At 29.5% G+C, this 16,993-nt stretch overlaps 1 protein-coding gene across 2 annotated transcripts; it reads left to right on the forward strand.

The window, feature by feature from the left end:
• The first annotated feature begins 220 nt into the window (after positions 1-220).
• Positions 221-15,902, forward strand: Utx (Utx histone demethylase). 2 transcript variants are annotated; one of them, XM_076406140.1, is made up of 14 exons: positions 221-450; positions 520-586; positions 682-832; positions 904-1,015; positions 7,592-7,767; positions 8,001-8,679; positions 10,395-11,083; positions 11,349-11,592; positions 11,857-12,292; positions 12,348-12,490; positions 12,552-12,839; positions 12,901-13,242; positions 13,297-13,423; positions 14,570-15,902. In XM_076406140.1, exons 1-14 carry the CDS (start codon positions 365-367, stop codon positions 14,771-14,773), a joined length of 3,744 nt encoding a protein of 1,247 aa, XP_076262255.1. In that variant the 5' UTR covers positions 221-364; the 3' UTR covers positions 14,774-15,902. The 2 variants fall into 2 exon arrangements, with proteins under 2 accessions (XP_076262255.1, XP_076262257.1); XM_076406142.1 differs by lacking the exons at positions 221-450; positions 520-586; positions 682-832; positions 904-1,015 and adding an exon at positions 3,403-3,707.
• Positions 15,903-16,993: the final 1,091 nt, after the last annotated feature.

The following is a 16,993-nucleotide window of genomic DNA, read 5'->3' on the forward strand; positions in this document are numbered from 1 at the left end:
TATCTGTTAGATGGCACTTCACAACTATATAATTTCCAGATTTTCATTGTCTTATCACTCTTGGTGATATTACAGAAGCATATATAACTAAAGTTCCAATTTATATTTTACATCAAACATTAAATTTCGTATGAATAAATTAAATTAAAGCTATTTTCTCAAAAACCATTGGGGTGCAGAAATATATGAAGAGATGGCGCTCCCACCTAAATACTATACTCAGTACTGTCATTCTATTCCCCACTCAGTTAAATTCGTGGGAAGTCAATTGTATACGTATTTTTTTCCATAAAGTAATTACAAAGTTTTAAAATAACTGTTCTGAATATATCTCCAATATTGTATTCGTATTCTTCGATGTAAAATGATCAAAACGATTAATAACATCGAAGATTTGGAAGATATTAGCATGACACCTCAGGAGCTGCATGTTCTCTCCGAGTTAGATAGGTTCGTTTAATTTACTAGCTTGTATTCTATTATAACGAATTAAGCGATCGTTTGTTTATGTCATTTTAGCCGGCAATATGGTTATCTGTTATTGAATAAACCGGAGAATGCAAAAAAAAAGGAATTAATACAAAAGGTATTTTAATTTTATGACGAACACGAATATTTAAAATTATTTTAGGTTATTTATAGAAGTTTATTCATGTTTTACTAAAAAGATCTCTTTTATAGGCAGTCAGATGTCTACAATTAATGGTTATTCAAGCAAAAAAACAACAAAAGCTTCAAAATGAAAATGACCAAACTAAACAAATAAGCATAGATCCAAAAACCTGGGTAAAGTTAGGGCATTTCCACTTATTATTAGAAGAATACAGAGAAGGTATGTATCTTGTTTGCATTTTTAAGTTTACTATAGTATATACAACTTTATATTACTGTTACATGTTGCAGCATTGTCAGCTTATCAAATGTTTTATAAAATCCAGGAAGAGAACCACTGGCAAAATACAAATTTCCTTTATGGAATAGGTTTAGTTTATTTCCACTATAAAGCATACCAGTGGTAAGTATAATGATTTTATAGTAAACTGGGAGCTATAAGGGTTAGTTAGCATAGATTATATTAAAAAGTATTTTATAATATACTGAAAAAAATTGTTAAAGGTTACAAGTATTTTATATATTCTTTTTGAATATCTAATTTGACAAAAATTTACTTTATCAGTCTGTCCAAACTAATTTGAGTGTTAATTATATTTATTTTATAAAAGAGTAAACCCAGGTCTTGTTTTTACCCAAAATCTGTTGGTAAAAAAATGAAAGGTCATTAACAAAAGTTTAATCTTATTAATGATAATATCTATGATCTCTCTAATTACTGTTTCAAATAATTTATAGACAGGAATCATTAGATGATACTAAAATCAATTGAAATTATCCACTAGAATCTTTGAAATTCTCTATAAAATAGAAAATATTTTATTACTCATTCAGTTCACACTCTTAATATCTACTCTTGTGATTATTTGATCAAAGCCTATGTAGTATAAAAATATATCTCTTTAAAAGAACTTTTTACATAATAAAAGAAACATAAACACTATCCAAGATTTTTAAACCAATATTTTATGAAACACTGTCAGTGTCTTTTTAAAACACTAACATTTATAGTGGCATCTCACAGCTATATTTTAAACTATCAGTATAACTTCTACAACTAACATTATCAAACTGTGATGATGTATTAATAAACCAAATATTAACAGTATGAAGTCATTATAAAAAGTTTTTCAGAAAGAGGTGAAGGCGCAATTGGCATAAATGGAAAAACAGGGATAATTTGTCAATGTGGCTCCACTGGAAAAATCAGCCCACAATCACAACTATTTTTTTTATTAGATGATATTAGATTTTAATATGCTTTTCAGTGTTATATTTCAACAAAATTGGTACTTATTACTATACAAAATATGTTTAATAAAAAAAGTAATCTCATATATCAAATCTCAATAAGTTTAAGGTATGAGGTATAATTTAAGGTAAGGTAGCTCTCATATTGTCGGTATTGTCAGGGTATCGCTTTTTTTTCTGGTATTTTCAATAATATATTTTTTCATTAAGTATCTCAAGTGCCCTTTTATTGATGATACTATGTCTCTAGAATCAATTTGATTATGAAGATTAATTTTTTTCTGTATTATGTTATGTGTTGTGTTACACATCAATAAGCGTCCAGCAGAAATACCATGTAAAAGGTAAAGTTGATACATAAATTCATTATTCACGTTATATTTCTTTATATACATGCAACGTGACAATACTAGAAAATATAAATCAAAATTTAAATATATTGATATATAATGTATCGGGGTTCTGCGTCCAATTTTTTAATTACAAGAGTTAGGTTACAATAAAAGTGGCTGTTTCTGTTGTATAAGGCTAGTCATAGAGAATATATAGCATCTTGTACTATTATTTACTTGCCTTTGATCAAACACTACTATTGTTTGTACAAGAACAGAAACACTGATTGATCTTTATTTATACTTATTTGGCATAAACCCCTCTGGTCTTATAGTTCCAACCCTTGCGCGTTGTCAACGGCTGGTTCCATGCGGATGTATATCCAGTGGCCTATAGGGTCATAGTTATCGATTGCCACAATTTTTTTTCAGTAATTGATTCTTATGACAACCCATAATAATAATTTAATATAAACGAGCAAAAATAACTATGTGATTTTAAAACATAATGCATTAACCTAAATGATAAATAGTAACATAGTCGAACATTGAAATTACATAATTGAGGCAATAAGTGAATGGCTAGTTTATAGTGTACTTTTTAGAGTCAAGTTCCATTTAATTACAAGGAATGTTACTATACGGCGTGTTCATCATTATCAGTCAATGTGATTTATCACTCAGATGCCTAATTTTTCATATACCTAATTTTTTTCCTCATAAAGGAAATTATTTTAAGTAATTGTAAATAAGACAACTATTTAGGACTAAAATCGAAATTATATGAATAAATAACATTTTCAGATATTACACTTTTATTTTAAAAAACTATATTATTACTGTTATTATTAACTGTTATATACCTGAAGAAAAATATGAGGGGCAGGTAAAGTATTGAAATTATTTTAATAATTTAATTGGAAGCAACGTTATGTATAAGCTTGATATTCATTTATATATATTTATGGTCGGAAATATATCCGAATAGATAAGGATCGAAATATGTTTATAAAACGCATAAGCTTTAGCGTCTGATCAATCAGTGGCGTACAGGGACCAGTCGAATTGCCTAACGCCCTAATGCCTGAACGCAAAAGTTGAACGCTCGTACCCCGCTTTGTCGATGTTTTGTGTGCTCGAAAAACGACTATCGCCGAGGCCCAAGCTCGTGGGTTGTCGCTAGCTAAGCGAAATACGACCAAAGGTACGGGATTATTTAGGATCAGTATTCGTAGTGACGGCGTTCGACAGTGTGATGGTAGAATTTTGGGTGTAGAGGGTGATACTTATTTTTAGTGGGGAAGTGGCAAACGTATTGGTGGTGGATTTTTTTGTTTATTTCATTTGAATTTTTTAGTGTTCGTATTCGCTAGGCATTTTACGTATTATTAAGTATTTTAAGTGTAAGCTCAGAGTGTTTTTAAAATTAAATTTCCAGCGAGACAGCATGTCAAGTGCTGCGCTACCTATCTTTATTTATATACATAACTTCATGTTCAATTTTTATTAATGGTAAGTTAATATTATCTAATCAATTTATGTTTATAAGGGAGTATATATGCACTTTTTTCATTATACTAATTAGAAAGACTACATCCGCCATGTTGCAATGATATGACGCTAACATGATATTCTTACTTCCGTATATCCTGCCGTTATACATATTAAAAGATCGACTTGATATCTAAATGACTCTTTATATTTAATACGGTGTATGGAAAATTTGGTTATTAATAGGTAGAAATTACATTTGTCTATTTTTCATTCATCATCTCCTTGTTTACTATTTGTTTATGTTTTTAGGTGATTTAAGCCGCATCTGTAGTAAACAAACTTTTTTTTCCATTAACTAGACAATTATAGATAATCATTCATGAAATAACGTATTCCATTAATTGTTTAAACCATTAAGTAAAACTTATCATTTATGCACTGTTTTAAAAGGGAGATTGTTTTTCTTATATATGTTATGATTAGTTGCACTTCAAATATTCATGTATTAATTACATTGTAAATATAACAAAATTATATGTTTGTTTTTACATAATTCGAGAATAATAGATGAATAGACATTATTATTATTTTAAGCAACCTTAAGTTTATATTCCACATGTCAATAAATTTTCTTTAATAGGTTATTATCATAAATTTATATTTAATGAATGAAATTAAAAATGCATATATATATATATATATATATATAATGTGCTGTCCTACTGACGATATTTATATCGTAGTAGGTATGTGACTAATAATTGCATAATTGATCATCAACAAGCTCATTTATGTGCACATCTTTAGTAAACAAAACATTTTTTATAGATTTTATTAACTGAAACAAATGAACAGAAATATGAATATTACATTAATTTTTAAGGCACCTTTTCTTGACTATAAACCACATTAGCGTATTAATTTAAGATTATTTGTTTTTAAGATATGCGTTATTTTACTTAAAATACAACATTATGTTGGATACAAACCCACACTAGCATTTGAAATTAAATATTCTAAAGGAAGTAGGAGTAATGTTCTTGTCCGTAAATAGTATTGTTGAATTTAGATATATGACTCAACCAGTTGTTAATAAACTTGTGTATTTCTAAAAAAACTTTTCACAATATTTAATCTAATTGATTTTTAAACTGTTAGGTCAATATTACCTTCCTACATTCATATACAATTATATTTCTTATAGATATTTATTTAAATTTTAAAATCAAATCGAATTCCAACACCGAAACTATTACACTATACTATTAAAGACTACATCATTCACTATATTTCATTATTCTACGAACTACTAATGCCTGGAAACTAAATATGTAGTAGATACAATGAATAATTAATGAACCCCATGTATTCAGTAATATAAAATAATTTAAGATTCATGTATCTTTATTTAAGAATTTTATCACTGCCTATATTTAGATATTTGGTTGTCAAAAATATTTTACTGAAAACAAATTGATATATCCAGGATAATAAATATACTTAAAATAGTTGTATGAAAATTGTAATTTAAATAGTAATTTAATTTTTAAATTGTAATTGTGTAATTTTCCAAAGTTTAATTAAAATGCTATTTTGATTAGTATTATTTACTATTAATTACTACATTATATTATATAGACTTGTTCTCTTCCCCATAAGAAAGATGAAACCTTAGTCTATCGTAATTATGTATAATATTAATTATAACTTAGGCACTATTTCACATCATTTTTTAAAACTAAAATATAAATAGAAAGGTTTATGCTATATTATTTTAATTTAATAATCTAACAGTATAAATTTCCATTTAATAAATACAAGTAGAACAATAAATATACCGTTATTATATAGGTAACTGTTAACCGAGTATGAAGAATTGGATAAAATACATGTGACATTGTATTGCATTTAATGTTGCATGCTGCTATATTTATTGGAACAATAATCAATTTTACTTCAGAAACTGTGTTTTACGATAACTCATACTCAATGTAAAATTAAAGCATTTTATTCTTCCTTACGAGGATATAACGATGTCCATACAATATTCTTGAGAAACAGTTGCGGAAGGTCAGGTAAAAATGATGACTAAATGATGACCATGGTTGGTTGGATAAAGGGCAATGCCCCAGCAAATCTAAAACGTGTACATCGACTGGTATCTACCTGACTTTGTCTTACCGACCACTGACCCCGCTGACACAACTCCGAGACATTTTTGATACCTTTTTCTGTTTCTGTTTTTTTTTTCTACTTCTTTTTTTACTAAACACATTTATTGCCATATCTACCTCTTTTTAACATTAATTTGTAGTTTAACATTATAAAAAGTAAATGTTATATATAGTCTTCTTTAAAATAAATGAAAATTTATTAATTTCAAATTTTCCAATTTCATATTGGTCAGTTTTTTCCTATTGACGCTGATTTCTAATTAAATTTATGATAACCTTTAAATAACTAATTGATCTTTGACGCAAATCTATAAACAATACATTTATTACTGCGTTATACTACATGTTACAGGATGGTTAAACAAACTTAATTACAAAGTTATTTTAAACCTAAAAAATTGATATTTTAGATTACTAATTTTTGAATAATGTGAAGATATTTACATTGTTATTATATTTTATCACTTAGAATATGTGTTGAGCATTACGTGAATCATTCTGTAAATATATAAGTCTTATCAGTTTAAACACTTTAATATGCTTCGTTTTTAAGTTTTTCATATCTTGATTCTTAAACGGATGTTCCCAGAAGCAGGTGAATATATAGGTTTTGCCAGCTGTTGCACCAAATGACCCTCATAGGTTTTACCTATAAAACTTACCTGCTTTTTTTCTTTCAGTAGTGACATTGGTCGAAATAGTTTCCAATATATCTTACCTACATAAGCTAACGGTTTACTCAAATCATCTGTCGATTTAATACCAAGAAAGGTAGTATCTAAGGGTGAATGGGTATTTCATTTTAAACTATTTTGCTGATTATATAGACCAGACCAAAGAAGTGGTATTGATTAAATTTTGATAATATATATGAGATAAAGGAGAAGTTTGAAGACTTATTTTTTGTTTAAGTAATATAGATAAAAATTGGAATATCCTTTATATTTGTGGTTCCGCAACTTTTTTATTTTCTTATATTTCAAGCGTTATTATTACAAGGTATATGCGTATTCTTAAGTTCGTTTGTATTGTATCTATATTCTTCTTTTAAAAAGCACCTTTTATCTTCCCGGTCTTGCCCAGCCTGGTTACTGGCGTGACTTGGCAAGGCTAAATTTGGCTTATGTGGAATAATGAAAAATGTTAGTTCATAAATGTTATCCTTTATAAAATAATCAATTTCTTTTTTCATATTGTTCATATAGTGGCGCCCTTGGAAAAAAGATGTAAATTAATGATACGTTATATTAAAAATGCATATATGTGCATAATTTAAGAATGTGTAGTATAAATTTAAATACATGAATCTGAGAATTTGATTTTATAGTAACCGTGAATTCTTATAGTACTTTCTGTTTAATATTAGTTGAATTGAAACTAGAAGAAAGAAAATGCAGATCAGAACATCTGTCTATCCCAAAATAAACTTGAAACGAGACCTTTTCTACCTGATGCACCATTTGGTCCAACACTAGACTTTAATTTTTTTATCGGATTTTATAAATAAGAAAATCTTTATGATTATCTTTTAAAGTAGACAACATTATATTAATTATTATTATAACTATTACTGGTCATATATTTTTGTGAATGCGGTGGTTGTGATCAATGAATATTTTCATACTTAACTCTTAACTTTCTCTTATTAAATACAAGATATTTACACATTTTTGATAAATTTTGTATTAAATACATCAATTTCAAATACTGTTTTTTTTTTTCTTTCAGGGCCGCCAAAGCTTTTCAACAACTTATTTATGTATCGCCCAGCTTTCAAAGAGCCAATGAAGTTCACCTTAGATTAGGGTTAATGTTCAAAGTAACTCAAGAATATGATTTAGCACATAAACATTTTCAGCTTGCTTTAATTGACGTAAATCCTTGTTCTACTCCCAAGAATATCGGTGAGTAATTTTTGATATCAGTTTCCGAATCACATTTAAAGGATAATTTTGCTCACAATACACATGTAGCACATATAATAACTGTTTGATTTTTGATGTTTGATGAAAATTACAATGAAATACTCTTCGAAAAATAGAAGTGTGTCGCAACTCGTAGAATAAAAGATATATTATTGCAGTAAAATGATGTAGGTTTATTTTAATCTAGCTAATAATTATTTTTGCGATTTCAGTCAAATTCCATGTAGCCCATTTATTTGAAATTCAAGGAAAAGTAAAGAACGCCAAAGAAAGATACGAATTATTATTGAGAGACAAATCAATTACACCATCATTAAAATCAGAAATATTCCGTCAATTAGGATGGCTTTACTACAGTCATGAGTCGTTGGGCGAAAAGGCTCAACGTATACCTTTAGCTATTAATTATCTCCAAAAAGCTAATGAAACTGATCAGTATTCCAATGGACAAACATTGTATTTGTTAGGCAGATGTTTCGCGAGTATTGGAAAAGTTCATGATGCCTTCATCGCTTATAGAAATTCAGTGGAGAAATCTGAGGGTAATGCTGATACATGGTGCAGCATAGGGGTCCTCTATCAACAACAGAATCAGCCTATGGACGCTCTCCAAGCTTATATTTGCGCAGTCCAATTGGATAAATCTCATTCAGCAGCTTGGGCAAACTTAGGCATTTTATATGAGAATTCTTTACAAGCCAGAGATGCATATGCTTGTTATTTGAACTCTCAGTCTGGTTTCAAAGCAAAAGGTGTACAAGACGATAACGTTACAAGCAAGATACTAAAATTTGGATATATTGGTATAGGAATGAATCCTCATCTCACCCAAAGGATTAATTTTCTGCAGGATCGTTTATCAAATGCACAAATGCCTAGTATTACATCGCAGTGAGTATTATATTTTCATTTCCTATAAAATAATAACAAACTTTCTTTAGCTCACATAAATAAAAATAGTTATTATTAAAAAAAACCAAATAGATCGTTTAATACTCATTGTTACCAATCCCATATGCATACAAGGCGTATGCTGACTTTTTATTTCTAGATTAAAATAGTTATAATTATTTTAAAAATATTTTGTTCATGTTACATAGTCAATAACCGCCATCCCTTTACATTAAACAATAATTAAAATAAACCATTTTAAAAGCCGAACATCTGTTAAAAGCAGCTGCTGAGGGGGCTGCTTGCAAACTTACCTGTATAGATATGTGACAGATGTACCGACAAAAATTTACCGATGATATTGCCATTTATAAGCTCAACCAAAAACATTTCATAGAAAGACTAAGAATACTATTATTATTCCTAACCACATCTGCTTTTCTGTCTAATTTTAATCAACCTATGGGACAAAATGTTCTATAATTACTGTGGCATTGGAAGATGTTACAAGAGGTCTAAAATCATAAATTATAAATGATTTATTAGTTTCTATTAAACATTTTTCTTTGTTATAGATTTCTATATTAATGATATATAATGATAATATAATCTATTAATTATATAGAATGTTTCGTCTAGCCGAGTATGTGATTAGTAACTATTTTTTTAGGGATAAAACTCTATTACTTAGGCTTCACAGCAAGTTAAACAATGTGAAAGCGTAATAGGTCGAGTTTTAGATTATGAATTGCTGAAGAACGAAACATTTTTGAAATTGATAATTACAAGCGATGAAAAGCGGATCACGTACGACAGCATTGTACGAAAAAGAGTATGGTCGAAAGCCGGAGAAGCTTCATAGACGGTTGCTAAGGCCGCATTGATGCCCAGAAAGGTGCAGAAAAGTGTTTGGTGTGAATGGGAATTAATTGTTGATCATAGGCTACTCGAACCTGACCATGCCATAAATTAAAGAGTACTTACTGTCAGAAACTAAAGCTATCAAGTGGGTGATTACAAGTATTTGCAAAGATGATTAGCAGGAAAAGCGATAAGCGTTCTTCCATTATTACAATGTTCGACCACACACATTTTTAATTGCTTTGCTTTGAAAACTTTGGGAAATATTGGCTGGGAAATGTTTATTCATCCATCGCATAACCTAATCCTTGCCATGTCCGACTGCAATGTGTTCCGATCCAAAATTAACTTCAAAGTTGCTTGTAAAAATTTGATTAGTTTTTCGCTTAGAAATATCCGTTTTGTAGTGACGGAAATATCAAAAAAGCGCAAAAATCATTAATTAATACGAAATATTATGATTGATTAATGTTTGAAATTAAATACATGAAAAATAAACGAAATACTTCTTCCCCAACCCGTTATATGCGACTTTATTATTATTTTGAATCGCGCCTCGTAAATTATCTGATATGAGTGATAAACATTATAAACAGCACACTTTTTATACTAAATTCTGAATTCCTATTTATAAACTCTTGAAATTCTAAAACGTGTTATGTTGTGATTGTTTTAAATATTTATTCTTATTTTATATTCACATTGTCACTATTAATACTTAATATACACTACAAAAAAGAACAAGTTAGTTTAAAATTTAATTAAAAAATGCTCAAAGTAAAATTTCTATAATAGTAATATTATAAACTAAATAAACGAGAACAACAAAAGTCTGATAATAATTTTTATTTCAGGAGAAAGCAACTGTTGTCTATAGAGGAAGCTTGGAACTTACCAATATCCGCTGAGATGTCGTCTAGACAACAACAAAATCGCAACACAAGCCAAAGTTTTCAAAAACCTTATGGACAATCAACTACCACCCCTCAAGGTCCACCACCGCCTTATCCAAGCCCTGGGGCAACAGTCGGAAAACGCTTCAAAACAGAAACAGAACAAAAAGTGATCTCTAGTTCAATCCAGCCGACTTATATGCTTACTCAACAGCAAATTAATTTACTAAATCAGATGCAGTCAAATGCACCTAATTTAAGTATAACTCAACAGAATTTGATGCGACAGTTAGAACATCAATATAATCTGATGCAGCAACATGTAAGAAATAATCAAAGTCAAAATAGAACCCCTACGCCACCAGAAAGCAGTAAAAGTGGATCAGCAATACCATATTTAGTTAATCAAGGATCGCCGCTAAACACAAACAAAACATACTCTACTGCAAATAATCAAATGAATGTGAGCTCATCCTCATTCATACAAGGGCAACAGCAAGACTTAGAAGAAGAATTGAAGGACCTATTATCACAAAAAGATCTTGCTGCCACTTTAGCAGAAAACTTATTAAAACACTTTGGATCTGATGAAATTGACACGAAAGAAGAAGCCGACTCTACTATATCGAATCCAAATTCAACAGGCGCAGGTAACAATCAAACTTTATATTTTTATGTAGCTTGGTAAACTCAAGTTTTATTATTATAGAATGATTATTTTTTTATGTTTATAAAAAAACCCATTCTCTATTCCGATCAAACTATGAATAACTTATAATGTTAATTACTCGTTTATTTCATATGCCTAATCAATTGGAATTTAATTTTATGTAAAATTATTTAATCAATGTAGATTTTATATTTTAATTCCTTTTATAGATCATTTATTAGTCTATTCAATGTTGTTATTTATAGAGCCCGTGGTTCAAGTATCATCAAACACCTTATCATCTGGACCCTTTTCGCCGTCCAACATAGAAGCAAAAACTGAAATAACTGACGCCAAGAGGATAGGAGTTAAATCACCAGTTCAAGACCGTGTGCTGACAGTAAAGTCTGAACCACCATGGGATTTTGCCTCTTTACATTCGACCGAAAAGAAATCCACGATTGATTACAACATCGATATGAGCGCGGAAACAATTTTGGATCTTTGCAAGTAAATAATCTGTTTAATATTATATATAAGTTATAAGCTGTGTATTTGTAAAATAAATCGAGGTTTATTACATTTCACATGGCTAAACTGTGAGGTTTACTTTTATTACCATTTCTGTGTACATAATTTGATATTAGTTACTGTATGCAAAATAAATTTGAGAAAACATTATAAATGCTGTAAATATTTTATGCATTATAAATTTAATTACCTAAATTCGTCTAATTTAGCTTATAATTTATTCATGTATTTTCTATATTTTAGGAGTGAGAGTTTAAATGGTGATATCAACGATACAGTGTTATTAGATATAGGTCCGCCTCCATCCCCACCTGATCCACCTTCTGTCAAATTAAGCCATCAACAGCTAACACCACCAACACCTTCCGTCTATTTAGACAATAAAAAGCATGCTTTTAGTCCCCAGCTTCAAGAATTTTGTTTAAAATATCCCATAGCTGTTGTAAGAGGCTTGGCTTCAGCTCTTAAACTTGATTTGGGCCTTTTTTCCACAAAAACTTTGGTGGAAGCTAATCCTGATCACAGTGTGGAAGTGCGTACGCAAATCCAACAACCATCTGATGAGAATTTCGATCCTCAAACAGGAAAGAAAGTATGGGCATGTATTTCCCACAGATCTCACACGACAATCGCTAGGTATGCTCAGTATCAAGCATCCAGCTTTAAGGAAAGTTTGAAGGTAATATAAGATATTTTTCAGTCTGGTTAATATAACCACATTTTCTGTAATTCAGGAAGAACGAGAAAAGTCTCAAGGAGGTCTATCAGATTCTGATTCAAAAGATTCATCGCATTGTGGTGGAAAAAGAAGAAAAATAAATTTATCTGTAACTCCAACATCCTTAACTAAAAATAGTAAAGAACATAAAACACTAAAGTAAGTTTTTAATGTTACAGTATATAATATGTTATAGTATCTTATGTTGACAAAAAAATAGGTTTGGTACAAATGTAGATCTCTCAGATGAAAGGAAATGGCGTCCTCAACTACAAGAATTAATGAAGCTACCAGCTTTTGCAAGAGTGGTATCTGCAGCAAATATGTTGTCACATGTTGGACATGTGATCTTGGGTATGAATACTGTACAGCTATACATGAAGGTGCCTGGTAGTCGAACTCCTGGCCATCAGGAGAATAATAATTTTTGTTCTATTAACATCAACATTGGCCCAGGAGATTGTGAATGGTTTGCTGTCCCTGATGCTTACTGGGGTGCAATTTGCAGGTATTCATGATAGTTTCATAATTTTTTATAATTAATTTTTAAATTTTAACTAATTTTTTAGGTTATGCGAACAGAACCATATTAATTATCTTCATGGATCATGGTGGCCAGTGCTACAAGATTTATACAAAGCCAACATACCAGTCTACAGGTTTCTGCAAAGACCTGGTGATTTGGTCTGGGTAAACGCTGGTTGTGTCCATTGGGTTCAGGCAGTGGGTTGGTGTAACAATATTGCTTGGAATGTAGGACCTTTAACAGCTAGACAATACCAACTTGCGATTGATCGATATGAATGGAACAAACTTCAAAGTTTTAAAAGTATTGTACCAATGCTTCATCTGTCGTGGAATTTAGCAAGAAACATCAAGGTGTCTGATAGAAAATTGTTCGAATTAATTAAGTAAGTGCAATATATAAAATGAAATTATGGACTCCCATCATTTTTTTGTTTTAGGAATTGTTTGTTAAGAACTTTGTTGAGATGTTGTAGAATTTTAGAGTTTGTAAGGAATAAAGGAGTTGATGTCAAATTTCATGGTCGTGGAAAAAACGAAGCATCTCATTATTGTGGGCAATGTGAGGTAAGATGTTTTAAAATTATTAGAATGTAAGAACAATAATCAACAAAGTAATTAATAAGTGTAAATTACTACGCCACTAAACATTATAACAAAGTATCATGAGATTATTTTCAGACTGTAACAAATTCAGAGCATCAAATATAAGTATACATGATCTTTTTTTACTTTTATGTTATGAACATAAATATGGAATAATAAATTAAGTAATATATGTTTATATATTATAAAATAACAAAAAAATTGAACTGACTTTAAAAAATAAATAAGGAACTCATTAAAAATTTTAAAAAAAATCAAACTTAGATTTTTAACTCAAAAAAAACGTTTTAAAATAAAATATGTACATAATAATCGTTGCAATAACTATATAAAAATAAACAAAAACCTTATTTCACCTATCAGTAGATAGGTAGTAACGTAGTAACGCGTATTTTATATTCTACTATATACATACATATTTAGCTCAATACCAACCTAAACCTATTTATCTATAAAATATTATTTTAACTACTACCAACTAATCAGTTCGAAGTCGGTGCCGTGCAACAAATTAGATTTGTTTTGGCAGTAATTTAATTTTGTGTATGACACAAATTTGTATTATTATTTTTGTATTATTTGGGCTCGACACCGACTTAGCAAGAAGCTTTCTTTACGACACATCAAATTAAATCAAAAGCTGATGTTGAAAATCTAAATATCTTGTAAGCGAGGAAAACAGCATTCTTGTTATTCTCGAATTTTATTAATCCAATTAATAATTTAATTAACCAGTTTCATACCTTGCGATAAAGCGGGTACATTAATTTGTCTTCTCTACAAAAAATGTAAAATATAACATTAAGTGACCATATCCAACAATACAGGAATAACCGAAAGTAACACAAAATTTTAAATAAAACTGTTTAAACTTAAATAACTTTGTTTAATATTGTTTTAATCACTCACTTTCCGTTTTAATATCGTTTCAAATCGCTAATCCGGTTAATATGTAGTTGTTCAAAAATTCAATAAATATAAAATTTTAAGGGAATTTGTTGAATGATGCTTGAACAATTTTATGACTATTTTGTATATTTGACTAATTTATTTGAACTTGTAAAAATGAATTAAAGTTAGGCTCAAAATTGAAAATTATGATTGCAGGTTGAAGTATTCAACATCCTCTTCATCAGAGAACAAGAAAAACGGCATGTTGTGCATTGCATGGACTGTGCTAGAAAACAGTCGCCTAATTTAGAAGGATTTGTATGTTTGGAAGAATACAAGATGCAAGAATTATGCGACGTATATAACAATTTCGGGTTGTATAACGCCGCTGCGAATTCAGAACCATTTAGACTTACGTAATATTGTTTTAATATTAATGATAATTAGAAAAACTCTCACTGCCACAGGTAACTAATGTACAAGTTATTATTAAGAGCATTTTTTGCTTGATATATGTAAAAATGATGAAACAAAAGGTGATATTTGTGTAAGAGAAGAATTATACCATAGTTGTAAATAATATTTTGATAATTCATAACAATTGTGTTGATTCAGTAAATGAGTATCTATCTTGGGTAGATGGGTTAACATAGTGATCTCAGAATAATTAGTTAAATTCATGTAGATAAAATGAATAATTTATTTTACCATTGACTTTATAGAAATATATTTTTCTCTGTTAATTCATTAGATGTATATTGATAATATATTTATATTATTTTGTCCTGACGAATATTATGTGTTGTGTTCCTTTATATCATCTATTTTATACAAACATATTGTAACAGCAATATCTTACAGATTTATAATTTGTATAGAGGTATCTCATCCAAAATTAAAGACTGAATTTTAAATTAATATCAGATGTAAAATATCGCGCGTTTTTTGTTTCAATATAAGAATTGATATTGATGGTGAATATCGCAAGTAGTAGATATTTTGGACAAGTTATAATTCTGTTATGGCTATTTAAGTGGAATGGAAGGTCAGACATGTTTTAGTTTAATATTTATACACTGCCATTTTGTGATAGCTGATGCATTAACATTATATATTTCTTTTTAATTCTGGGCTAATTGTCAGTATATAAGAACAAAAACAAGCTCACAAAAAATGTGAATACAAAACATAGACAACTGTAATACTTAACATTTAGGAAGTTAGCCCAACGATTACCAAACAGAGCCTGGACTTAACAGTGCCTTCACCTGATTGTCAACATTTCTAACTCAAAATAAAATTAATATTTTTTTGCATTCGCGACCAAAATTTGACCTAGCCGACTATATGTAAATAATAAATAGATAGTCCTGAAGAATAAAACTAGCTCAATTTTTCTATGTATTTTCTAATAGGTAGTATTTAAATTTATTAAAAATAAAAGTGTTTTATCATCATTATGAAAGTCTGATTTTACTTGTGTATTTTGCTAGGTTAAAAATATTTTTAAGTCATATTTATATTGATATAAATAAAAGAAAAACAAAAACTCTATTTACTTTTATTTCATTTTTATAACTAAAATATGTTAATGTTTTATCAAAGATGAGTTTCATAAAAATGCATCTTAAATCTAATACATATCTAAATTGCAAGAAAATAGCGATCCACTATCGACAGAGGCGATATCTAGTTTTTTTTAATTAATTACATCTTGCATTAAATATGTTTAGGACAACCTTAAATTATTACCGTTGTTCAGTTGCAGTTGCATCTATATACTAGCAGAACGACTGTGGGATTAAATACATCAATATATATTTCTTAAATTAAATTTTAAATAGACTACTTCAACCAAAGTTAAGATTACACTCGTTCATGTGGTTTGGTTCGCTTCAATCTTCTGATTTCCTGCATGCTGTGTAGTAGCTGTATTTTATTAACTTAAACGAAATCTTTGATAACTTCACAAGTCCATTTGACAGCGATAAGCATTGGTAACTGATCCAAGTTTGATTTTATGTTTTAGTGCCATAAATTCAAATAGGCTTTATAATAGACTGATAAACCATCTCTTTGATGTTGGTTAAGTTGGGAGTACCTTGCGTCCAGTAGAATTCTTTGTTATGAGTTTAATCTGGTCTGCTTTTTGCCGAATCTGATGTTCTTATTTCAACATGCCATCCCATCGCTAAGTAATATAATTAATTTTTATCATTTCGATCCAACGCAAAATTGACATGGACAGATTTGGATTTATTAAGTTTTAAGTATTTTCCAGTATCTGGCCCATATGTAGATATTGTTGAATGTAACTGATACTTATCCTAAGGGGTATTTTATCCCCAAAGGGTATTTTTGTCGTTAGGATATCAGCTAATGTCCCAAATGATAAATATCCTCGACGAGAGGCTATTACACTATCTGCCCGTCAGAGAAGCGACATCTCCGGACCATCATCAAGGGAATTCTTGAATCAATCCCTGTTGAAGAAGCGCTGGAAAAACAAAAAGGGCAACCCAATCGCGATCGTGCAAGTGGTTGTCCCTCGGGTAGAAAGAAGAATCTTCGCCATCGAACGACTCATATATCAGGTAATTAGAGTCTAAGGTCAGCGCAGCAACGATAGGCGAGTCCAAT

Source organism: Rhynchophorus ferrugineus, unplaced genomic scaffold, assembly GCF_030347505.1.
Source record: "Rhynchophorus ferrugineus isolate W39M unplaced genomic scaffold, kcgeb_rfMv2 rfM5, whole genome shotgun sequence".
In the NCBI taxonomy this organism is placed as follows: domain Eukaryota; kingdom Metazoa; phylum Arthropoda; class Insecta; order Coleoptera; family Curculionidae; genus Rhynchophorus; species Rhynchophorus ferrugineus.

What these genes read in the sequence shown, in the direction of transcription:
- Utx (XM_076406140.1), top strand. Translation starts at nt 365, where the DNA reads ATGATCAAAACGATTAATAACATCGAAGATTTGGAAGATATTAGCATG. An exon ending in GTTCTCTCCGAGTTAGATAG is followed by an intron (nt 451 to 519) that starts GTTCGTTTAATT and finishes ATGTCATTTTAG; the next exon opens with CCGGCAATATGGTTATCTGT. An exon ending in TCCAAATTCAACAGGCGCAG is followed by an intron (nt 11,084 to 11,348) that starts GTAACAATCAAA and finishes TGTTATTTATAG; the next exon opens with AGCCCGTGGTTCAAGTATCA.